This window comes from Cydia fagiglandana, chromosome 5 (assembly GCF_963556715.1).
Source record: "Cydia fagiglandana chromosome 5, ilCydFagi1.1, whole genome shotgun sequence".
In the NCBI taxonomy this organism is placed as follows: domain Eukaryota; kingdom Metazoa; phylum Arthropoda; class Insecta; order Lepidoptera; family Tortricidae; genus Cydia; species Cydia fagiglandana.
The window spans coordinates 9,242,238-9,269,028 of NC_085936.1; the positions used below are offsets into that span (position 1 = coordinate 9,242,238).

General features: G+C 40.9%; 1 protein-coding gene across 9 annotated transcripts in view; it reads left to right on the top strand.

The window, feature by feature from the left end:
• Positions 1–26,791, top strand: part of LOC134664418 (sorbin and SH3 domain-containing protein 1) — a 198,000-nt gene that overhangs the window by 156,837 nt on the left and 14,372 nt on the right. For 7 of the 9 annotated variants that reach the window (XM_063521052.1, XM_063521044.1, XM_063521045.1 and 4 more), the window contains 3 exons: positions 5,226–5,395; positions 11,478–11,537; positions 23,924–24,084. In XM_063521052.1, the coding sequence (XP_063377122.1) occupies positions 5,226–5,395; positions 11,478–11,537; positions 23,924–24,084 (391 nt within the window). Of the gene's footprint in view, positions 1–5,225; positions 5,396–6,839; positions 11,201–11,477; positions 11,538–23,923; positions 24,085–26,791 lie in introns of those variants that run through there. The other 2 variants (XM_063521047.1, XM_063521051.1) reach the window with 2 other exon arrangements.

The following is a 26,791-nucleotide window of genomic DNA, read 5'->3' on the forward strand; positions in this document are numbered from 1 at the left end:
CGAGTCATGTTCCCAATTAACATAAGCGAAAATATCGCTAAGTGAATAGCTTTCCAGCCAATTTAGTTATTAAGTACATCGTGGATCAAAAGCAATCGTAGGCGAGGCCGGCTTGGATGAGACTGTGGCTGAAAGAAATAAGCGAAGTGTCCCCTAACATTTTGTGTAATTCTCGCAAGGTGACGTACCCAGACTACCTACTTATACTGGGTCTATACTTTATTCCGGAGCTTCTAAGAGTCCAGTCGGTAAGACACGTTATCTGGTTTAGAGCCGAATTTCGGACACAAAATAATAGCGTTAAAGTTATCTATATAATTGCCCGGGCTACAGTGTAGTAGAGTAAGGTCATTGACCCTGCGGCCTGATGCTAACAGCAAAAGTGCGGCAGCTATTCTATCGTACTTCTTCTAACGTACCTAACGTTGTAGGGCTATTTAAATTAGGGCAAGTAGATGTCTCGCGTCCCAAGCTGGTGCTTTGGGAGGCGCTGGTCTCGCTATTAATGGCGTTGGAAGAAGGCATAGTGTCCGATAGTGGTTCATACACAGCACTTGTGAGAGGCTTATGAACGAGTATCGTTCTGAAAGCTAACATGGATAATAGAAATAGACGTCTGAGATAGCTCGCTACTTCACTGGATAGAGGTACCTGGCAGTTGATCTTATTTTTGATGCACCATAAATACCGTTTCTACATTGTGGCCGTACATGCAGCCTAGACAAGGGGACGATCTAGGGGCTCCCGTTACTGTTTTCTATACAAACACAGTACCGGAATCGGGAATATCCGGTTCTTCCATATTAGTGAGACAGTGACAGTTACGTTTCGTTCGCTACGTAGCGTTAGACCTTGCCATGTTATATGCATGCGCCAGTCACGCCAGTAGCGGACGTCACTCCTGATCCCGCCAGCTCGGTGTTGGAGCGTCCTATCTGACAGGAGCTACGCCTCATTCTTAAGGTCGTTGACTCGTAAGGGAGGGCGGTCTGACGTTGTGTTCACTAGGACCGCCAGTAAATTGCAAGCTTACCACAGCTGCTTTAAGACTCCTTATCACGCCGTCGCAGTACACAGACTAGGCTGGGAGGTGGAGACATCCATGCCAAGTCTCACAGGCAGCTGTCAAAGGTCGTGGTAGCAGTTCAATGAGTCTGTTAAGAAATACCGTGGCACAGTGCGAGGGCTCTCGAAAGCGGAGGCCGGTCAACAAGGCGCCTGTCAGGTGAAGACAGTCTCGGCGGCTGCTGGGCGCAGCTGCCACTCGGGCGCGCAGTGACTTCTTGATAAACCGTTGCCCTCGGGGGTTGTACCGACCTGGCAAGTAGCAAGCAACCAGCGCGACCTGTAGACGATCTGCTGGCATCAGCAGTTTTTGCGACAGCCGTAGTAACGGAAGGGATGTAGTGTCGCCGTCGTTTTATGTATACTGTACCGGTGCGGTTGTATGTTTACACTTCTGTCGTCAGCGCTGCAGATGCGGCCCGTTAACGGTTACTCTTCGCTGAAAGGGCCTTACCTCGTACATTGTCTACCAATATTGGAGATTGTAACGGACTGCTTGCATAAGATGAGGAAGAAAGTGGTGCGAGGCTTTCGGCAGCTCCGTGTTGCTGGGGACTGCGAAGGCTTCACCTTCCTCCATGAACTAAAGTTTGCGAATTTGAGACTGAACAGAAGGCATTGAGTCTCATTTCTGCGAGAAACTCTGCAGCAAGGCAGGCCTGTATGTCGCGAAAAAGAAAACTTTCAATCGGTGTGTTGTGCCGCGTGTCCCACGTGATGTCTAGGAGCGTGATGGTCTAATTCGCTTTATCCGAAGAGACACCCTATATCGAGTTAGTATAGGGCATCGAGTTAGTAGCATGCTTTTAAGGAAATCGAACTGATGAAATCAAGTCTAAAATCGATTTTGGCGCTTTGCGTAACAAAACTGTTTCGATAAAGTCGAATACAGACAGATGGAAACTGCTGGAGTCCTCCTGGCCCCTTTCTCTTAGCACCGGAAACTCAAGCTTGTTCAGGCGCAGCGGGTTTATTTGTCCCATTTTGTTTATTATGGCTTTTCGCACGAGTTCGTCTTTGTAAGACGGAACTTAAGCTGGAGAGCGCGAGCAAGTAGAGATAATTATGTGAAGTCTGCAGACCTTTTCGATGCCTTTCACCTCGGTTTCGAGCGGTCGCACAGGGCCTTGTCGCTAGCTGTTCTCCGGTTGGACCACTCCATGGCCTCGAGAAGTCGTAGGAGCTTCGAAGCGACACAGCGAAGTCGATCAGCACCTTTATGAAGCCCGGGAACACGACGTATTTTCCTCTGAGTATCGACATATCTTACCGCTTTCAACTCCGGGCAGTCGAGCCGCGCTAGGACGGGGCTCTTTACGACCTCGTCTGCCGTCGCCGGAGGATTCTTTAACCGAAACCAAGAGCTTAGCGGTCTGTTCGTGCTGTACCATACCATACCTATACCTGCACCATAGCTATAGGCGCCTGCGTACCTCAATGGAACCATGTGGACAGGACAAAACTGATACTGTGGCGCCCAGCGAGCAAGGGACGACATCGTCGTAGTTGCAGCATCGGTGGACAGCATCGGCGTGATTGTGGCAACCGCCGCCGCTCGGGAGGCGCCGGTGCGTGAAGCTAGGGGCGCCATCGTGGCGGCCGGCTCGGGGGGGGGGGGGGGGGGGGGCACCGGTGCCTGAGGCCGGGCGGCTCATGGCGGCCGCCACTGGTTCGGGAAGCGCTGGTGCGTGAGGCGAGGATCCATAGTGGCGGCCCGCTCTAGAGGCGTTGTCGCGTGAGGCGGGCGGCTCCATCGTGGCGGCCGCCGCCACCGGCTCGGGAGGCGCCGGTGCGTGCGGCGAGAGGCGCCATCGTGGCGGCCAGCTCGGGAGGCACCGGTGCATGAGGCGGTCGCCGTCTGGCTGGCTGGTCTGGGAGGCACTGCTGTGAGGCGAGAGGCGCCATCGTGGCGGCCAGCTCGAGAGGCGTGCGCAGGTGGTGGTGCCATCGTGGCGGGCGGCATCATCGTGGCGGGCAGCGCCATTGTGGCAGCCGCCGCCGCCGCGTCGATGCGTAATGCGAGAGGCGCCATCGTGGCGGCCAGCTCGGGGGGCAGGCGGTGTCATCGAGCGGGCGGCGCCATCATGGCGGCCACCGTCGCCAGGCTCAGGTGCGAGAGGCGCCGTCGTGGCGGCCAGCTCGACAGGCGCCGGTGCGCGTGACGGACGTTACCGGCACGGGAGGCGCCGATGGCTAGGCTCGTAGTTGCACGCATCATCACGGCGACGCTGTTGCCCTCGGCGGTGCCATCGTGGTGGCCACCACCGGCGCGTAGGTCACCAGCGACGTCATGACGGCCGGCAACCAACGCGGCGATCGTCGCTGTACTCGTAGCCTTTCCACTGCTTACACGTAACTTACCTTCCTTCCGCTCGAGCAGTCGGGACGCAGAAGCGGTCCGCCTTCACCTTGGCGCGATCCACCCGCGATGCGCCCGCAGCTGCAGGAGCGGGCGTGTGACGCGCAGAGCCACGCGGATCTCTCGGAGTCCCGCTGGACTGGAAGCGTCCGCACCGCAACTGCAGCAATAGGAGCGGGCGTGTAACGTCTCGCGGAGTCCCGCGGACTGGAGGCGTACGCACCGTGACTGCAGCAACAGGAGCGGGCGTGTGACGTCTCTCGGAGTCCCGCGGACTGGAGGCGTCCGCACAGCGACTGCAGCAGCAGGAGCGGGCGTGTGACGCCTCTCGGAGTCCCGCGGACTGGAGGCGTCCGCACCGCGACTGCAGCAACAGGAGCGGGCGTGTGACGTCTCTCGGAGTCCCGCGGACTGGAGGCGTCCGCACCGCGACTGCAGCAACAGGAGCGGGCGTGTGACGTCTCTCGGAGTCCCGCGGACTGGAGGCGTCCACACCGCGACTGCAGCAACAGGAGCGGGCGTGTGACGTCTCTCGGAGTCCCGCGGACTGGAGGCGTCCGCACCGCGACTGCAGCAACAGGAGCGGGCGTGTGACGTCTCTCGGAGTCCCGCGGACTGGAGGCGTCCGCACCGCGACTGGAGGCGTCCGCACCGCGACTGCAGCAACAGGAGCGGGCGTGTGACGTCTCTCCGAGTCCTGCGGACTGGAGGCGTCCACCGTGGCCCGCAGCGGCGCGGTGTCTCGGAGTCACCTTGGACGACAGCAGAAGACGCGGCGCGCGCGGGCGGGGGCGGGCGCCGGGCCCGCGCCCCCGCGCCGGGGGACGGGGCGCCCCGGTCGCGCCGCAACTAACAACACGAGGTACTCCCAGGCTACTGCCTGAGAACCCTCCGCGAGTGACGAAGTAACTTCTGAACGCCAATAAAATTAGAATATCTTAAACTGGCTCACCGGATGGTTCGAGACAATCCAAACCTCCTTATCAGCGAAGCGCGGCGCCCGAAAGCAGCGCGCGCAGGCCGTCCGCCGCCGCGCCGCCGCCGCCGCCGCAGGCACGATGACCGCACGTTCCCTCTCCGATGCGGAGCGACTTGTTACCACTTGTTAACAAAAACCACTGACGCACTTCCTACTTCGATCTCGAAAATGCGAGTTAACGGTAACGATTTTAGCAGCATGGAATGTGAAAATTAATTTAGCAAGAAAAAAGTGGGTAGAATCGAAAAGCACCGTTCGATGACTTCGATCGCGAGACCGCCAAAAGACTAATAGTGGCGATCTCTGCCATATCTCACTATTTAATCGACCGAGCTTTGGATCGGAAATGTTAAAGCACCATGCTGCAAAAATATACGCAAAAAATATTTGCGGACCATCGGTCAAGACGGTCGACGAAACAATGTCATGGCGGTGGCGAGTGGCGGGAAGCGAGCAACGGTTCGCAGGAAGTGGAAGCGGAACTACGTCACGGCGTGGGGCGGAGCGACTACATAGACGCTAGCGGCATCATTGGTCAACGATCGCGTTACTCTCTCAATGAAGATATCCGATGTGGAGTACGGAACACATAATATATCTAGGGTCCGTATTAACCCTTTACCAGGCTGATATTTCAAAAAAAACAATGTCAGTATTACTCATCGATAATAGAACACATGTTTGAAGTGCCGTATGTGGGAAATATATATCCCTTAGCTTGGTAAATTATCTAAGGTATATTTGTTCTCTAGTTAGCATTTAAAATATTTGGCTACAAAATGTGATGTGCTTGTAGCAACCCCTTTTTTTTACACTCAACAGAGCCCTAAAAGAGTCAGGCTACGAGTCCGACTCAACGCTAGTGTTCCGCCGTCGCGACGACACGGAAGGCCCGCTGTCCCCCGCGGAGCGGCGCGCGGCCTATAGAGACCTGCAGGCCGGCGGCGAGCCCCCGCTTAGAGGGTTCCGGTCGCCCGCGCCTCCTAGGACAGGTAACTAATGATAAGGATATATATATATAACAATAGGTTTGTGGCGTTTTCAGGCATAAGATAACTTATACTTATTGTTAAAAAGACGTGTGTAAGGATATAATTAGAAATTGCGATTGTTACCATTACCATTTCCCGAAAACGTCACATTTATATACGTATAAACTATACCCAAATCCGCTTTGTTTTGGGTAACTATGGTATATGTAGGAGAATGACTGAAAGTTTTTTGCGAAGCCGAACACAAGATAATCGTTTAATTTAATGTTGTTGTTTTTGTCCTGACGTGTCGAGGTAATAAATTTACATAGAAATATTCTTATACTCGGGATATATATGAAGCCAGTGATTTCCGTGCATATACCGTTCACCTTATCCTTTTATTTTGGAATATCGATTATAATTGTAAGATAGTATATTTAAGTAATGATATAAATCGCAATACGGAATAATTGCTTTTAGCTATAAGTATATTAGGTTAATTTTGCAAAAATAATCCAAAATTATGACACAAACCGCATGTCAAATTTAGAATAGACTAATATTGGTAACGGTGGTGGTTTTAACTGTATATGCGGCAAACTTATTATGTTACGTACAGATTGTATTTAAAAATAAACTAGAGACCAAAAGGCGATTTCTACGTCAATAAAGGCTATTGTCGTAATTATATTACATTTCTCAATAAATGCAGCGAAGTATTTCATATAAAATCCCCTACAACTCGGTTAAGGTCGGCGCATCTGTATGACGCACCCATGGTCTAGTCCACATGTCCACTATTGTTAATTTTGCTCGCTCAAGGTCATTCGTAATCACTACGATTCTGTCCGCGTACCATATTAGTTCGATACCAAACTCATATGAGGTAAGTCCATATTTCTATTATAATTCCGCATGCCTAAATTTTATTATAACAAGGTGCTGGGTCTTCGGCTGACTACGTTAACAGGTAATGCATGAATTAAACTTGCAAACTCCAAAATTAAACAATCACTCAAATTAAGTACACGTATTTTGTTTGATTCACGATTTTTGTAGTTCCACAATTAGTCGCAAAAAATGCTTTACAGACACGTAAATGCGAAAGCACATCCACGTTTTACCCACGTCTAACTAGCACAATTTACATGAAGAATGTGCTATTGAACGGTGGTTAAAATTCCACAGACGAATCGGAAATCGAATACATTCCGATTTCTCCCACACTGACGAAGATAAGAGTCCACAAGAAGTCGCCTCAGTTACAAGAAGTTATTTGCTATCCGGTCACCCGCATTGAGCGAGATACCAAATTCAAGAAGAAAGGACCGTCCTTTATAAGCGTTGATGTGCCGACTAGAGTCGCAAATTATCCTCCCGCGCCTCCTCGAAGGATATCTTCCAAAAACAGCCGAACGTTAAGACTTGTGACATCTACAAAGCCTGCGACATCATCAGCTCCAACTACAGTACACTCTCAATCTAATGTAGACTTTCTGAAAAATAAAATTAGCCACAAACTAACCAGACAAAATACGCAAATACTTAGTAAAAGAGAACCTGATAATAAAACTCCCACTGATAAAACAACACGAAGTCGAATTATGTCCATGTCTGCACCACCAGCTATCAATAGAAGAAACACTGTTTCTGTTACCAGAAGTCTGCCTAAAAATTTAGCAAATGAAATTAGAGCTACAGGAACAAGCAGCTTTGGTTCGCCTAGAAATACTTTGTTGCCCACAGAATATGCCAAACCGTTACACAGCAGATATAACGACTCCCAAGCATCTGTTGTCATCGAAGGTGGTGCTGGCAGAAGAACACCTATTTCAAATATTTTAGACAAAGTAACCCCAATAGACAAGTTATGGAGTGCTGAAAAACGTAATGAACGAATCGAAATATCGAAAATAAAACCAAAACCCATAACTAAATCCAATGTTAGTTCGTCTAGATTGAACCCTTTAAAAGCCACATCAAGTGTATCAAATTTGAAGTCTAATGCAAATTTGCCTTCGCACAGAAGTCGTGATATGACGCGGACTGCTGAAAAAGTGCAAAAATATAAGTTGTCAAATCAAGCCAAATCAAGCCCATGTTTGACTATCAAACCTGATGCTTACAGACAATCGAAACCGCTTCAAGTGTCGACCGTTTCCAAAGCTTCAGGGGGCACAAAAAATCAAAACCAAATTAAAACCGCGACAGTGACTAATTTGAGAAAGAAGAAATCTCTTGACAGCGTAATATTAAGACCTCGTAGTGTCCCATGTCATGAGTCATGTAGTAAAAAGTCGAAAGAAATTAATAAGCCAGTGAAAAAACCACCCAAAATTAAAGTGTCCAAAGTAAAAAGTTGTACCAAGTCATCTGACGATTGTGATTCGGTTAGTCAATTTGGGGATACATCTAACGACGTGTCTAATTTCGGATCATTTGAAGACTTGAGAAATAATAAAATAAGTGCCAAGGACATTAAACAAACTCGTGATGCTGTTGTATCGGATTCATTCTTTCAACATCTTTTCTTAGGGGGTACTCATATACCGTCAATATCACAGCTGTCTCCGGAAGAGAAGACGTCCGTCCTGCAAAAAGCAAAAATGTTCCAGTCCTTTCCTCAAGACAATTACTCCACGAAGTCCTTAAATACATATTTGATTCATAGGAAACCAGTATCTTTGTCGCGTTTTAAAATGTGGGATAGATATCCTAGTCCTGCAAAAGTTCAAGCCCCGCGCTCTATATCTTGGCCCGGAAGGATGTACAAGGAAGTACGTAAGTTCGATAGCTTATCAAAATGCGAAGAGTTTGGGTCAAATTCTTCCCTCGCCACGGTCAGAAGTAGAAGTGAACCTCCAACGAACAAGTTATATTTCTCACAAACATCTCGGCCTATATCTCCTACTGTCATATTTTACAAACGCGAAAGGCCAAGCAAGCCAGACAAGCCTTGTTCTAATAGAGATTCTTTGTCGCCTTCAAAATTAATTTTCTCTCAAACATCGCGGCCAATTTCGCCTAAAGTTACTCGTAAACAAACACAGAGTCAAAATGATCAAGGTTCTAAGGTCAAAAGGCAGTCATTGTCACCAACAAAAATAATATTCACTGAAACTTCGCGGCCAGTATCGCCGATTATAACACATAGGAAACCCAAACTAGAACGAGAAGAAATGCATTTTGAAGAGAAATTGCAACCATCGACTATTTTCTTTTCTCAGACTTCTCGACCTGTATCACCTAAAGTTCAAAAAAGGAATACTTTAGGAACGTCAAGTAGAAGCCAATCGACGTCACCAGTTTCGTTTAGATCCCCATCGTATAGAAGAATACATAATGCACGCATCCAAAGTGGGAAGCTAAATGAGGAAGTGGAGCCCAAAAAAATAATTCGTACGAGAAGCGCAGATGATGCCAAGAAAAGGCAGCCTATAAATATTAAAATCACAAAGACCAAAAGTAACCCAAATATTCCATCGGAGGACCCAGATTATGACGAATATATTCGTGACATGGAAAATTCTAAATCTAGATCCGAGAGATTTAGAGAACTTAACAGATATTATTCATATTTAGAAAGAGTTGGCGAGTTGGAAAGGGCTACATCAACAGCCGATTTACGCCATAGAAAAAAATATGAAGAAATTATAGATTTTGATCGTTGGAAAAAAATTAGAGCTATAGAAAGGGCTGAGGAGGAATTAAACAACCTTTATCACAAGCTAAGAATTGCACAATCAGAAAAGGACGTTTTATTTTATCCCAGAGATGTAAAGGATTTTAGGTGGAACTATGACAGTGATCGGGGATTGAGAATAAAGGAAAAATCTGTAGAAGATCTCAAAGAACAATTTCAACAAGGAAATGAATTTGACTCTTTGGAACTAGAACAGTCAAAAGACACATACAAACCTCTTTGGCGAGGCACTAGTGTTGCTGAAACTGCTTTCAATATTAACAGAAAGGATGAAATTAAGTCAAATCGAGATTCTATCGTGTATGTAAAACCTACAGTAATGTTGCAAGATGCTTCAATTACAGAACTTCGAAAAAGAATTGGTCTTGGCAACCGTTTATGGAGCAGTTTATCGATGGAACAAGTAAATGCTTTAAAAAACCAGTTGAATGCTATATACAGCAAAGAGCTGGAATCTAAGTCAGCGAAAAATAATGATAAATACTACGTAGAAGTAAAGGACACCAAAGATGTAAAAAACTCCACTTTACACGTAAGAAGTAATTCTCTGAACTCTACTTGCTCATCGCCTGTCAAAGAAAACGAATTAATCAAATCGGACTCAATTGCTGCTATAGCATGTTCAGTGCCATCAGTTAAAGATCTCAAAAATAATGTTAATAAAATACAGATGAGTCTCAGTGAAAACGAAAAGAGAAAAATATCCCAAACACTGAGTAAAGAAATCATGAACAGAATAAACAAACTAGATGGGTCAGTGTCTGAAGACAGCCCAAAAATAACGCCCCAGTCCTTACCTGTTACACAAGAACATCAACTGGTCCCTTCAAATGCTTCATCCACTGTGGGTGTTATAGATGAAAATCTAGAAAACGAAACTATTGAGAGTAAGCAAGCGTCCCTTCAGGCCGAAAACATTGAAACAACACACCCGTCATCTGCAAGCGAAACTGAAACAGGTAGTTCGGATGTTTCTAATAAGACTGTCATTTACAGGGGACCCAGCAAAGATGTTAAGAAAAAAGTGGAATATTTTGAATCGCAAAACACCGTCGATCAAGCCAAAATAATTTACCACGCAAGAGATAGTTCTGATGATAAAGAAACTGCGAATAAATGTAAAAACAACACAGTGGAAGATCAAAAAGAGGAACCTCAAAAACCACAAATATTTCAATCGCAATCGTGCACAAATTTTAAAGAATTATTCGGTGAAAGTGAAAAAAATAAATTTATGTCGCTTCCGCCGAAGCCCGGAATATTATCGAGGTCGCCTTCACCCCATTCGGAAGTGTACGTGACAGGACGGCGTACACCAGACACGCTACTGTGCTCGAGCGATGAGACGATCTGGCGCAGTCGGAGCCCGTCGCCCGACCCGGAGCGGTATTGGCGCGCGTACCTCAACCTGGCTCGGGCGGGTGAGGTGCGCCGCCTGGCGCGGCGCTTCGACTCGCCCACTGCGGCCGGCGCGGTGCTGCGGCGACATCTTAGTGACCCTGAGATATCACGAAATGTCCAACATTACGATAGTACCCGAAGGTACAAGCAAAAAACGGTTCTACCCGTAGCGCGAGTCCCTCTTCGACCGACTAATCGTTACATGCCCCACATCGATATCATATCAAAATTAGCAGCTCTTCGAAGACGTGCCACACCACGCTCTAGATCAGCAGAAGAAGCGTTAGAATGCCGCCCCGGAGAAGTGAATCGTATTCGACGCCGATTCGAAACTATGTCATTGTTAGGGCAAATATACGCTTCCGCTCCTGACATGAGCGAGCTGCGAGACATTGCACCGTATCTAGCCGGTCCGTGGATAGCGCATCGTTACCCTAAACGCAGCGATAATAATAGGTCCATTAAAGATACTTCTAATTTGGTTAACGGGAGGAAATCGCCAATAAAAAAAGTGATTAAGCCGCATGCCAAAGATCCGGTTAAATTGAGTTCGATATTAAAAAGCGATGTGTTCGCCAAACAAGAATTTAATGCATCGGCACACAGACCGGCGAGTCGCTACGAGCCTCCACGGGCGCCCCCGCGACCGCCGCCTGCCTCGTGGCCGTACCGCCTAGCGCCCTTCGTCACGCCTTCGCGTCACACGGTCACATTTCAAGGTTAAATCTCATTTTACTTTATCATTTACTTAATGTTTTGTTTAATTTTGGAGCTGCCTTTTGTAAATATAATTTCCGAGTTAAAGAATTTATTGACTGTCACATGTCGCGTGGGCACCTTCCATTATCCCACTTAAAGGATGCTAGTTACGAAACCTTTTCATTTTCGAGAAAGAAAATGTGATATCAGTAAATTCTTTAGCTAAAGACTCATTTGTTAATTTATGTTATCATTGCATTTTTTGTTTTCCCTCATCATCGTGTTTTACTCTGGTAGAAACCGACTCCGCTCCGGAACCACCGCGGCGTACACCAAACGGAACCCACTCCGATTCCGGTAAGTTAGAGATAATAAGTGTCGTTCGGTATAAAAACTATGCCTTAACCTTAACGGAATCTTAGAATGGTTGGCGTCATTATTACTTTAGATGTTCCAAGACTACTACTAAGGTTAGTTGTTGGTGCCGAACGCCCAAAAGTATGTTTTATACCGAACGACACATGTTTTATATGAGTAACAGAGTAAATGTTGTGTCTACCATGACTTCATTAACTATATCTAAAGCCAGATAACCTACATTAGATAATCTCAGTAACCGTACTTTCATTCCGGAAAATTTTTAGCGAGCGTGATTTGTACTTAATATTTAACTGTGCGAATAAAAAACAATAGCCTTTGTTCAAAACAATCGGGCTCTCAAGTTTTGTCTGACCGCCGGCGCTAACATACGTCTCGACTCGCGATTAAGACCTCTTATTATAAAATCAAGTAACCAAATGACATTCACTAGGTTATCAACAAACTCGTATCATCATTTCAATTATATACATTCCTAAGATCAAAGTAAGACGCCGTATTACACGGTCGTATTTTTGACCCTGACGCGCAAAAAACTTGTTGGTTCGGTTTTTCGATTGTAAACAGTGTGTGCGGCCTCCGCTCAATTTAATGGTGATCGTCAGACGAGCCGGTGTTACATATTTTAATAATGAAGTGCCGTGTGTTTGTTATAACATATCGACAATAAGTGTTATCTCAAGTTCTTCACTGATAAAATATCCATATCTCTATTTATCTTGACTTCAGTTTTGCGCCGACAACCATTGTGTTAAGCTTGTACAGTGTGGTGCAAAAATGGATACAAATAACTCTGGCAATTCGCCTCCGGACGGATACATACGGAAAAATGAAACAAATTATGAAGACGATGGGTTTTTCAGCGACGTACCGGCTTCAGGATCCTTATCTAAATCGATTATCGCTATGAACAAGTATGTGAAAACAAATTTGCTTTATGATGAGAGTGAAACTGACGTAGATGATGGTGCTTACTTTTCCAAGGAAGGCAGTCCTAAAGAAAATGCCAAATATGACACGGACAGCAATAGGAGTAATGAATCAATTGAAAAAGGTAGTCATAGTCCACCGCCGGTGCCTACAATCGTAAAAACCGAATCAACTACCGAAAATGACGTCACCAATACCGATAAGCTTACCGATGACTATAAATCGATGCAATTAGAAAAAAATAAACCGGCCTCCTCAAGTTCTGATGCGCCTGTTGAGACTATTTATAAAGACGATCAGTTCCAATTAAGAAAACTCTCAACATCCATACATAATTTATCAAGCAACGAGATCGAAAGAGAAAATCATCGGGAAAAACCAGTAGTAGCACTCAGAGGGAAAACTGGTGATGCTAAAAATACGCATAACAGGCATACTATGCATGAATCCAGCGATTGGGTGAACAGGACTAATATATATCCGGATGTCTACGCTCCACTGCCATACAGTGAGTACTTGCTCGTTAATGTGAACAATTGCACTTTTTTGTTGAGTTTTCAATAGCCGTAGCCGAAATTATCGACGATTGTTCACGTATCGTGATTATTTTTTGTTTGCATTCCGTATTGTGATTGTGTATACCTTCGTGTGACCGGCGTTCATTCATTAAAAGTAGAATGAAATATAACATTAGTCATAAATATAATCGTAACTATTCTAAAAAATCAAGTTAATTCAACAGTTTAACGTTGTTAGTTAATAAATCATTGTTTCTATTTATGATACCGTTAACTAAATAATCTCATTGTTTGTCACGTATTTGTCCCCACAATTTGATTATCAAATTATGCGTTGGTCAAGTAGAATTAATGCGAAATTTCATAATGCGAACGCGGATTCACGTAAGTATTGAACTCTACCTAATTAATAATTAAATTAATCCACGAGGTCCACGCGCATACGAGAGGTTAATGGTATTATTACAAAAATAAACCATCATAAAAGTAGACTTCCAGAGGTTTAAGCGAGACCAAATTTTAAAGACAATTCTAAAACCAATGAATAAGTAAATATTTTTTCGAAATCTTATTTCTATTTATTATCGTTATCTCGGAACGTAAACTAAAACAAAATATGATTAGGTGAATGCCTTCACACTATCAATGGCAAACTGACCGCGGCGAGAATGTAGTGACCACTACGGTTTCGGCGGGAGACTGGCCGGCGCTATGGACGTGGAAGTAACAAGAAAGCAAAGCATCTGATCTATCGTGCCCGTCGGCCGACAGTCGCGGCGTTGACAGACGGACAACTAGACAAGACGGATTGTGCGCGTTTGTTGTGGAGTGAAGTGCCGTGATGGGTATTCTGAAGCAAATCAAGAAGATGACGGCTCACGGTGTGTTATTTTAATTTGGTGATGTAACGTGATTAGTTATTTTAATCGGATATGAGATTTGATTAATCAAATAAATTAGTGACAAGCACAAACGTATAATATTTAATATTTCATTCAACATTATAACAACAAATGATTAATCGATACTGGGATTTTAGTAACCTTATTTTCTTTTAGGGGTTTCGTAGTCAAAATAGCAAAAAATGGACTAACGTCAAAATACGTTTCATGCCCTTGACGTATAGGTTTACAGATTGGTCCTAAAAATAGTTTCACGGTATATGGTTAAATAAAATAAGTTTTTTTTCAACGTAGGTCGTCAAAACACGCGTCCAATCCCACTAACTTTTTTACAGTAAACCAAAAAAATTAAAACATTTTAGAAATCAGAGCTAAATACATACTATTAATTAAAATGTTTTGAACATGAACATATAAATCTTTTAAGTTCTCTTTTTTTACCTTTAAGTATTTGTTATGCTCATTATAGATCAAAATGTTTTGTTTTGTTAATGAACTATGAATTTCACTTTGTGTACTTAAGTTTTATTTGTAAAAAGACGTGCTTGAGATTTTCATGGTTGATTAGTCTCGTTATGCTTTAGTGGCAGATTACGAAAAATAACGTAGGTCGTGCTGCTACGAACAAATTGTTACTTACCGAAATTGTACTTGACAAATGTTAAATGATTTCGTCAAATTAATTTTGCGGTGAAAACGCGATATCGAAATATTATTGCAAACGACTTGAAAATTGTATTCGTTTCAAGTTTTAACAGTCGTAATGATTTGATTAAGTTTTAATTAATACTAAGGTATCTGAAATAATTTATATTAATGACTATAGATATCTCTTCTGACCGTACCGACCTGCGTTATCATATCTGACTCAATGCTCAATAGGTTTATCTTTTTATTTTCTTAACATTCCTGTCAATAGTACAGTCTTCTCAGTCAAGATAAGTCAGTAGGTATAAGTTTTTGCATATCTTAGGGCTCAATAATGTGGATAATATGTTTTATATGGCTTCTTATATGTCAATATAGCTCTAGAATAAAGATGGCGTTGATTCATTTTGCGCGTTTTGATGTGAAAGATATTATTGCAGATGACTGTACAACTTAACGGTTATCCTTCACCGTGCAGATGATTGACCAAACATAATCAGAATTGAATCCAATTACTCGTTAAAGTTAGTGCTAATGCATTTTAATATCTAGTAAATTCTGTCAAGTCTTTATAAGATACAAGCGAATTATGTCAATGCCGAGACTAACTCGACCAACATTATAAAGTCAATTGATTTCTTTGGTTGGTTGGTTAGCCATAAAAAGTACGCGTTTAATTTCATCTTATTTACTCTAGCTAGTGCAGTTCGCGAAAGTTCATTTTTTTATTTACTCTTTTCCGCAATTACGTGAGGAAAGTAGTAGAAAGTACGTTTCGTAAATTTACCTTATAACACTAATTTAGTATCTAATTTGATACGAATGAAATCCAATGATCAAATTACATTACAAATCAAGATGAAGAAACTAGGTACACGTAGATGTAGACAGATCATATGTCAGTTATGAAATGATTATTAATCCACTCGGGTTATAATCTCCAGCTGATGCATTACGAATAAAATAATGAATATATAGCGTCTTCCCGGCATGCATCCCACTGAAGCCATCGGGATCTATGATTCATTAAAAAAACATAATATTGTTAGATTGTAGCAAGATTTTAGTAACCCGCCCCGGCTTTAGCTTAACAAATTAAGTATTACCTAAACCTTTCTCAAGATTCACTCTATTGATAAGTAAAAACCGCATGAAAATAAGTTCAGTAATTTTCGAGTTTATCGCGAACCAGCACACAAACAGACGCGGATGAGGATTTTGTTTTATAAGGTGTTTTACACGCAAGAAAATCGTAGCTAGTTCTCAGTGACCGTACTTGGCGCTATCAAACATTCCTTCATGTAGTTCATATAAAGACAACAGTAAGATAGTGAAATAGCTTTCGCCATGACATAAAGCTCAATCTTCCATTCGAGTTATGCCTTATCTTTTCGTGTGGAAATGTCCGTATGTGATGCAAGCACGTGCCCGGACTGACAAGATCGTGAAAGTTGTTTTACGTATTCCGAAGGGCCACCCGAATCGTATGCTTACAATGTTGACTTAAAACTTGCAAACAATGGTTTAAATAGTTAGGAGCTGGTTATAGTGATTTTATATAACTTACGTGTGCTTTTGAAGAACATCAAAAATACATTTGCTAAACATAGTTTTAATAAGTTGAAGTTTCAACACTACTTATACGTTGTTCAAACCTTATCTTGAGATAAAGTGAATTTTTTTTTTTGAACTTGTACAGTATTCTTTGTATTGAAGGGAAAGCGTTAGATTTAAGACTGCATCGAGCAAAATCAGCGAAAAAGGCAGTCACCGTTTAGTCGCTAGCGTTCACATCTCTTGATAAAAAAAATTATAATAAATGTCATTAATATCCCAAAGAGTGTGTTTACAACGAATCACCCTTGAAAATCTGAAATGTTTTACAATATAATAAATACACTTATGCAAAGTTGTACCTAAAACGTGATGAACGAGTGTCAGCGTTTAGTAAAATTTGTATAAAAAAATCGATGCTCATGCTATAAAATCGAGTGATTTCGAAAGCCAGATAACTGGACTACAACGAATCAGGCTTTTCCTATTTTTCCTCTTAAAGGCTACAGTGAAATTCAATCGTAAACGTAAACTTTCGTATAATTTCCATACATCCGCCATATCTGTCAAATTCTCCTTCTCCTCAGATGCCCGCTGTGGGCCGTTGGAAGCGGACGCGTACTTCTTTTTTCCAAGTTGACAGTTCGATTTGGCATATATATTGACAGAAATTCATGTCCGTATACGAATGATGATACCAGTGAAAAACTGTGTTCAAAATTAATAGGGTAAATAAATAACGTCACACGGAGATCTAGAGTCATTAAAATTTCGATTTATTTTTATTCACGAGTCATAATACTTAAAAAATATGACAAATTATTTAATAAAATATATTAATACAACCAAATCAGTATAATTAGCTTCTTCCTAATTCACTTAAAATGAAAAAAGTTTGAAGATTTGTTATTTCTTATTGGAATAAATTTTCATTGTGCTGGTATTCATATTACGTCATTTTAAAAACATATATGACATAATGTCAATATACTAGATAAACAATTTATCAACAAAATTCTTCACATTTTAGCCTAAACAATATAAACTATTAAAATTTTATTTATGAAGACGAAGCAATGTTGTTCACATAATTTCAGCAATAAAATTCTTAGTTTCAACCAGTTTTGTTGCTATTCTAAGATCTATCATGTGCTTTGAAAGTTAATGCAATGATATATCATCAAGAAATTGAAATCAAGACTCGACCTGCAGTTTCAGCGGGTTTTTGTGGCTATATCATCAGTTGAAAGAACGATATTTAAAGCCAGTGGCATCGCAGTGGTCTGGTTTACGAGTACCTATATTGGTTTCATGTGACGATGTTTATATAAATGTATCTATCAAACAACAACGTGCTTTTATTTCATTGATATTCGGTGCAAAACGATAACTCAGTAACGAAATAAAATTATCAGAAATGAATTTGGGTTTTTTCAGTGAACGTTTATATTTATGAAGTCGTTTATGAGGTCTTATGTCTTATCGGCGTGGCTTTGGCCTTTGGACATTTTTGTAATGCTTTGTAATAAGGTAGGTGAGGTATCTAAATCCCTAATTGTAATAGCTTTTTTTGAATGAATTACAATTTAATTATTTAAATAAAAAAGTGGTCCACAAACATACACATCCGCTTGGTCCGCTAAAATAATTTAAGTGCCCTACATAATAGGTATATTTAAGATTAACAATCAGTAAACATCATTAATTACGCTCAAATGCTTATGTTTCAGTACAAATTGGGTGAAATATTTCCGACATAAAACCTAAAGGTAAAAGTACAATTTGCTAAGTAAACTGTCAATCTAGATTAATTATAATAGAAAGAGTCTTATAAGTTAGCTTACTGAAGATTTTGAACAACAAATAGGTACTAAATAAAATACAATTTGTTTTTCCATGACTCATGTAGGCCGTATTTTACTATAGACCATTTTAAATCTAAGATGAAATTAATTCATGATAAAAGCTAATAAGGCCCGGTAGTATTTTCTGTTATTCTTGAACTTGTACTATGACTAATTGTAAGAAGGCCCACTGTCAGTGCCAGTAACAAGGCCCGGTTCCGAACCAACATGGTATGTTTTTTTTATAAAATGGATTTTTCAAAAGCTGTATTAAGAAACATGAACTAACTAACTAACTATTTTGGCTCAGCGATCCAAAGAGAGTCTTGGCCTCCGAAACGAGAGCGTGCCACCTGTCTCGCTCCTGCGCAACTTCCTGCCAGTTACTGACGCGAAGCTGAAGTAGATCCGCCGCCACACTGTCTTCCCAGCGATACCTGGGCCGACCCACCGGACGGCTACCAGTCGGACGTCCCAAGAACGCCTTCTTGACAGCCCGATCCTCTCCCATTCAGAGTAGGTGACCGAACCAGCGAAGTCTGTGCGCTTTCGTTTCGCCGATGATATTGGGTTCGGCCACTAACTCCTCGATCTCGGCATTTTTCCAGATCCTCCAGGTGCCGTTATCTCTCTGAATAGGTCCCAGGATCTTGCGATAAACTTTTCTCTCTGCTACCAGGAGCTGACCTTCTTCTTTTAGTGTTAGGGACCAGGCCTCACAGCCATACATTAGGATAGGCCGTATAACGGTTTTATATATCCGTAACTTTGTATGTTTGCTGAGAAGCCCGGACACCAACACTTTGTGGAGGGCTGCACTGCACCGCAGGGCGTTTTGGATGCGTATTTTGATCTCCTCCTCTCTGGTGTTTGTGTCGGTAACAGTAATAGCAACAGTAGCAGTGTAAGAAACATGAACAAATGAGAAATATATATTGAATTGGTTTGGTCATAATATCCTGATTATTAATAAAACTATTTCAGTTAATATAAAGGTTATATGCCTCACCTGACCTTATTCGTTCACATTTAGATCCTATAACTATATTTGGTCACTTTGGCCGTCACTATCTATTTGATGCCGATTGTACTAACAATTAAAAGTACAGCTCATATGTACTTTTACCTGTACTGAAACTTAAGCATTTGAGCGTAATTAATAATGTTCACTGATTATTAACATTACGTGTTAAAGAACTGTGTCCCGATTTGGGCCATGGTGCGTCCATTAATGAATCGCATACTAACGGATAGAGGTTTACGAGTACATTCACAGAAAAATGATTATAGGCAACCCAATACTAGTGGCTTAGTTGCCGTTTAATGATTCTGAATCTGAAGATTCTTCTTGGATACTGTCAAATCTTATAAAATATGTCACCTATTTCTGTTCATGGAGGTTTTATTAGTTGTGTTAGATGCCTTGCATACCGTTATTACCAAATAATGGGCTGATAAGGCCCGGTAGCAACGAGATCGTACCGTATACCAAAAATAAGGGAAGAGGGGAAATGGTCGGCTCCCCGGTCCAATCTATGCTATATTTCTTCATGCTCTTAGCAACTAGGGCAAGTTATATATCATTTTTGTATAATCTAGGGACGAGGAATTCAGTTTTTAAATAATCGTTATAGGTATGTATAACGATTCATACAAATAAACTGATTTTTGCACAATAAATGAATATTATATGTATTTTTTTACAATCACAGTGTGGTGATTTGTACTAAATAAAAAAATTGTTAAATTTTGCTCATTTATTCTCCATTCTAAAAAGTATCACTATAAAATAGGCACTCATATATTTTTTCTGAATAATAATTGTGGCACCGCACGTGGCAAGTCAAACATTAAATATTGAAATAAAATTAAATAAAATAATCATCTGGCATTTGAAAAGTGTGAATACAATGTTTTTATATTTTACAGATAAATTACAGGTGATAATTTTACAAATGAAATGAGTTTCTGCCACCAGTGCCACCCTATTATAAAGCCTTAGAGGATATAACCAACGGAGACGCCATGTCTAAAATTTTCGGTACAAAATAGTCTGCCGTTTTTTGCGGGGGAGGGGCACATCAAATGTATAGGTACGTCAAGTCAGCCAAACGTCAGTCCATACATATGGTTGACATGTGGTTGACCATTGGCCGCCTATTTTCGACAGAGGGGAACGCCTGTTAATGGCGGCTCCATTGTTAATTACTCCGAGTATAAAGCAGTAGACTTTTTTAATAATAAGGTATGCCCACCAAATACGCTCATAAGAACGATATATTCTATCGATATAGGCTATGAACTATCTAATGATATACAGGGTGTAATCGTTAAGTGTAGTCAGGCTATAATTCCGTAAATATAACAGATATCAGAAAATTTCGAATTGATATAGAGAGCGCGTAATCCAATGAGTAAAATACATTAATATTTTTATTCATAAAAGCAGAAATATCCCAAACATTAACTTTAAACCCTCCCTAACTCCTAAATATTTAGTACGATGACTCACCCCTCAAAGAACGTTGGTGTCGTAAGAGATAAAACTGCTTGAGATTATTATTTAATAAACGGTAGTTTTATTATTCTATTACAGTTTACTATCGCAAATAATGAATCTCAAGCAGTTTTGTCTCTTAGGACACCGACGTTCTTTGAGGGGTGAGTCGTCGTACTAAATGTATGGGAGGGTTTGAAGTTAATGTTTGAGATATTTCTACTTTTATTTAAAAAAAGTTATAAATGTAATTTTACTCATTGGGTAACGCACTTTTGATATCAATTTGAAGTTTTCTGATATCTGTTATATTTACGGAATTATAGCCTGGCTACACTTAACGATTACACACTGTATAAGTTACTTCAGGACGCGCCATGGACCAAAACCCATACTATCCGGGACACAGTTCTTTAATATTATGTAGGGCTAAAAAGGCCCTCTGTCAGTGCGGGTGACAAGGCCCGGTCCTGGGCCTTATTGAACGTATGAGATGAAATCATCATCATCATTTCGGCCTATATACGTCCCACTGCTGAGCACAGGCCTCGTCTCATGCGCGAGAGGGCTTGGGCTATAGTCCCCACGCTAGCCCAATGCGGATTGGGATGAAATGAGATGAAATAGTACATTTATATATTTTAATATAGGTAATTATGAGTTATTTGATTTCCCAATAAGTTTTAAGTAAGCATCACTTACTGACTTACAAAAGTATAAGTGTAGTACCTGAATTTTATTAGATGTTTTTAAAGCTTTATTATTAACAGAGCTTTAAAAATTAAGTTATAAGTGAAATTAAATAAGCGTCTTTAGTTGTAAAAAAATATGTTACAAGACCTATAAGTAATAAAGGGATAATTTTAGATATAGTCCACTTTTTTCGAGTAGATAGATGAGATGATTTCTTATATTTTTAATAATAAAACTCCTAGGTTTAATTCGGTCTGTCTACAAACCGCATACCTACCATTGCCCACCACCACACTGTTAACTGACAGTCCGTAAACCTTATTACAAAAGGCATAAGGTCCACCGATGGACAGTTAAGAGCTTCGAGCAACACCGGCTTCCGACACGTCGGAAGGGAGGGGCCCAAGCGATATCTCGCCGTACAAATCTTTCTGCCATTTTTCGCGGGGGGAAAGGTGCACACAGTCGCATTTCTCACACACTTACATACAAAATCCAATCTGTAATGACGACACAAATACATAAAAAATGACACACGTCAAAGACAAATCTTGCAAAACTCGATCTCTTTTTGTGTACGGACGAGTGACTAGTGTCACAACACGCACACTAACACATTTTCGTTGAAGTATGTCATTGTATTCTGAGGGATGAGAAGTCGGATTTGTCGCTCGACCGATCCGCAATTTGTACTGAACGAGCAAAATCGATAAATCCAACAATTACTTGAGACTAAAATATAATAATTGTATTCCAATGTAATTTAACGTATGATATGTAAAAAAAAATATTGCATGTGAAATGTAACACTTTCTTTTTGTAAATTTGATGTCCCCGACCTCTTTTTATAACAAAAAACCGAGCAAATAGGCATTTTTGTGCAGCAGTGTTCACGCGCGCGTCTGGACTCTGTCTAGTGAAAAATCCAAGTGCAACTAGTTTTATTACCCGCGCTAGATTAGATTGACGCGCTAATCTTGTACCTCGGCAGAGGGGAAATAGTGCGAATGCCGCCTCCCTTCCGTGTTGCTCGAAGGTTAAGAGCGTCGCCGTTTTGAACCTATCTTAATACAAAAGTCAACAACGAAAATAATTAATTACCTAATACGTCACATACCTATGACATGACATGAACAAACAAGGAAAGCTATATATAAAAAAGTGTTTTTTCTCTGTCTTCTCACAAAGGAAAGCTGTGACAGTTTGAATTCCTCAAAGAAGGTTAGTAGTTAACACTAAACTCGAAGCAGCACCTTTAAAAAAACATTAGGGGTCACTGACCTGTCCCAGTAAATTGAGGTAGTGTGCGTGAGCTGCGTTTGTGTGTGAAATGGGGTAATTTGACAGAATCTGAAAATTTACCCTCCTCTACGCCCTCTTAAGATAAGCTAGGTAAAAAGCACACATAACTATCAATACATCTGCGAAACATTCAATGTACTTGATTGGTGCCGTTACATCTCGAGCTCATTCCTATTGAACAATTATAAAACAGTTGTTACTTAACAAGGTGTGTAACGACCACTTTTTTAATATAATTGAATTACAGTCTTTTCAAGATTTCTATAGAAAGAAATTGGTCAAAGTTTGAACTTTTCGTAACGCCAAAATGATGTAATTTCCACACCGCCTAATCATTCCTTTCGGTTTTAATTACTTCCGCTTATCTATCAATACATCTTACGCTATTATGAGCTGTAACGTCTTGCATCAGTGCTTATATTCGAACGTAGCATTTAGTGTTGTAGATCAAACCATCGTTGTCATATTATACTGTCTAATTGTAAACCTTATGGCAACGAGATAAGATCGACCAGTGGTCAGTGAAACGTGTTGCAAATAGTACTGCATTTTATTTTAAAGCTGGTAGTAAAACCAGTTCCGCCGCGTGTAAAGTTACGTCTCATCACATAATCGACACAAATCATCAATAGCTATGTTACAGCATAAGTTGAGACGCCATAACATTACATCCGAAACTTTCACTTTTTTAAATTTCCGCTCATATGTTTTACCCGAAGTAAGTACACTTAATGATGAAATAAAATTCTCGCGAAAGTAGAATAATTATAACTAATGAATACTGGTGTTTACGTTTCGTGTCACAAATTACAATAATATTTAACAAGGATATAGTGTTTTGCGATGGCGATTCAGTTCACGTTAGCATATACATAGTATAGTAGCTAAGCCTTAACAATGAATTCACTACATTCTTCAAACATGGCTCATTAAGATATATAATAGATATAGCTATAAGGACAATAACAATCATTGTTATGAGAATGTTCTCAGTGCATAACTACTCTATAAGCGCATCGGCGGATGTTTATGACTCATCGAAGAAAATTTCCTATGTATTGCTAAATACATAAGTACAATGGGAAAGGTATCAAAACTCCAAATCACATTTATAATAAACAAGTAATGTTTAATATTTTAATGATTAAACATTTAAATTATATAGAACGTGTAGGTATATGTAATTAGGATTCAATAAATTTCTACCAAAATAATTATATCATCTTAGAAGGATATCTCTGGTATTTACTAAGAGACAAATGTATCATTACAAGTTAGGTGAACAACCCCGCCGTAGCTGTAATATTATAAAATATTAAAGTAGGTCAATAGAGCAAGGTCAGTTCATAAGATGCTGTTACCACCCAAGTATGCAAATGCAGTCTGATAAAAACTCACAAATAATCGAGTCATCGATTCCTACCTTATGAACTATAGTCGCTTTACAATAGTTTACTAATTACTGTCCTTCCTACAGAGTCCCCGCGGCGCTACGTAGAGAGCGACGTGAACATCCACTACAGATGTCCCGTACGACACGACCCGCTGCCGCTGGTGCCCGAGCGGGAGCTCGCGCGCCAGCAGGCCGAGCACATGAAGCGGCTGTACAGGGAGCAGAGGCGGCACAAGTACCTGCAGGTAAGGGGACCGTTACGTAGAGCGACGTGGACATCCACTACAGATGTCCCGTACGACACGACCCGCTGCCGCTGGTCCCTGAGAACGCCTCAGGTGGTACATCAATGTTTAAAAAACTACTCTTAACTGGACTTTTCTGTCACTGTTGCTCTTGTTCTTAAAAACTTCACACTAATGTTTAGTTAAAAAAAAAACGATCTAAAAAAATTGCAGGAAATTTTGGAAATTCTTCCACAAAACAATCGAAATATTTTTTCTTAAAAAAGCAAATCCGTTTCTCTTTTGAAGTCTTTAAAGAGCGAGCGTTATAGTTTTACTTTAATTCGATATATCATGCTCATACCGTAAAAGCGTGTGTCGGGTTAAAAGGTGGAACCGTTTTGGTAAACAGAATAATGACGGTGAATGATTCGCCCCAGTCACGCGATTTCACTGTATCGAACTACGCTAAACCTCAGGATTCGTTTATTGCCATGGTTGTGAATATCGGTCGTATTTTAAATTTACGAGTTACGACTGCCTCGCATGAGCAGATCTGATTATTTGGTTAAAAATACAGTTGGATCGTATATAGCTACGTAAATTGTAAGATAAAGAGGTTAGAGAGCCAGGACAGAAAATATCGTCGTAAGGAAAAACACGACGTATCGTCGTAAGTAACGAAAAGTAGTCGGTCAAAAATCAATAACAATGATGGACCATTACACTATTAGTACATTTCGTCTTTTAGAAGAGTTTCGTAATTGCGTTCTGTAGATGTAAAACTTCGGTGGAAAATAATTACACAATCGTTTAATTTTATTGGGTTTTCTAGTTTTATAAGAATTTGCTGCTAGCACTAAATAACACTGAATAAGCTGATTTCATGTTTTTTTTAACTTGCACTATTTCCCTTTTCTCTCCTTAATTTTCTTATCGACTATTATCTTATTACTCTTTATTGCACACAGCTGTAAAACGTTATTTTTTGTTATAAACTAGTATTTAAACGCGTTCCTCTAACAAGTTTCCCTTTTCAAGAAAGCTGTTTAATTGGAACCTTTAATCACTGCAGGAGCGCTATTCTAAATTTAAAATCTGTTAAAGTTTTTATATTGATACTATACTGCCTGTACTGCAAGTCATGTCAGTAGTCATTAAGCAACAAGCTCTAAGTTCTAATAAGTCTGAGCGAGATGTACTGCAAGGCGTGTTAAAGTCGTATCATAACAATATCGAAACATTAAAGAAAAGTTTGAATACCTCTCTAATACCGCGGTATCAGAATACCATTAGCGCGTCAGTCAACGTTCGCGCGGCGATATGTTTAATCTCGTTAAGCCCGCACGCCATTGCAGTTTGATCGATAGCCCCGATCGTCCAATATTGAAGGATTTACTGGTGTCAGGTAATATTGTCAAACGTTTAGAGGCAGGAAATATTTTTCTGAAATTGAAGTGTTCTGTTCTTAAACTAATATACAAAAACGTGAGACAAAGCCAAATTACCTGTGGAAGTATAGGTTTAAATAGAAAATTGGGTCATATTTGTTTTAAGATTTCTTTACTAAAATATAGAAAAAGTACCAACGCTTATAGCATAGATATCTTGAATTCGTTGTGCTGGAATTCTTTTTAAAATTTCAGCATACCGAATACCAGCACGTTATTATTATCTTCTTATTTGTATTAAATAATGAACAAAATTCATGCCAACTGCTGTTGAAAATACAACTAACTAAGCATAATACACCTTCTAATAACGACTCTTTCTAAATAACTTTGTGTTTATAATGATGTAACAGTGGATTCCGCTGTTTTGCTCTAGAGCCCGCTAAATGCACAAAACAATCGCCATTCGAGATAATGTATATGTAGATTAACTTAGTTTTCTACGCATGCACGACAAGAAACATTATCTCGATGCGGTTTCTCTCGTGTCGCCTCCATTCCAGTTTCCACCGCAAACACATCTTGGAAAACGACATTCATGTTATCGAACTAAAACTCGGTTACGGCGTTTCGTACGAGGCGTGGAAACGTGCTCATAGTATTGAGTGTTTACATACGAACGGTCGAACGTGCGTCGAGACTTTTTTATTTGCTACCGGCGCGTGCGTTCGAATCACGTTATCGCTGATTGTATCACCGTTACATTCAGCTAGCCAGTAGTAAACCTTATTGTAACGAAATAAGATCTATCAGTGTTCAGTTAAGTGTTTTGCTGTTAGTAGTGACTACAAGAATATAATTATTGTCATTTTGCTGGAGATGCTTTCGAAATCAGTGAATTTAATGTCTAGAATACAAATAGGAGTGAAGTTTTATATAAGTAAGAGATAGCGTTTATTTTGATATCACTCGTGGACTGCATAATGTGATTGTTATTTAAAGTTATAATCTCATTATTTAGAGGAGGACTTCACATCAATGCGATTATTATGTATTTTTGATAGCCATTCTTTAGTAAATATCTTCCAACCGATTTTCATAGCATCTAAGGGTTTTGATACAGGCCTTATATTTAGAGAATCGTTTTCTACCAATCCAACTTCAACATCACCAATACCATAAACACGTTCTCAATTACTGTTCATTACTAGTTAACATACCTGTCATCTACTCTTGTTTTCCCTCGTTACCAGCGGATGTGACTAGGGTTGCCAGATGGTCGGGATTTGGCGGGATTCTTCCGATTTTTAGCACGTGTTCCCGATTCCCGACGAAGT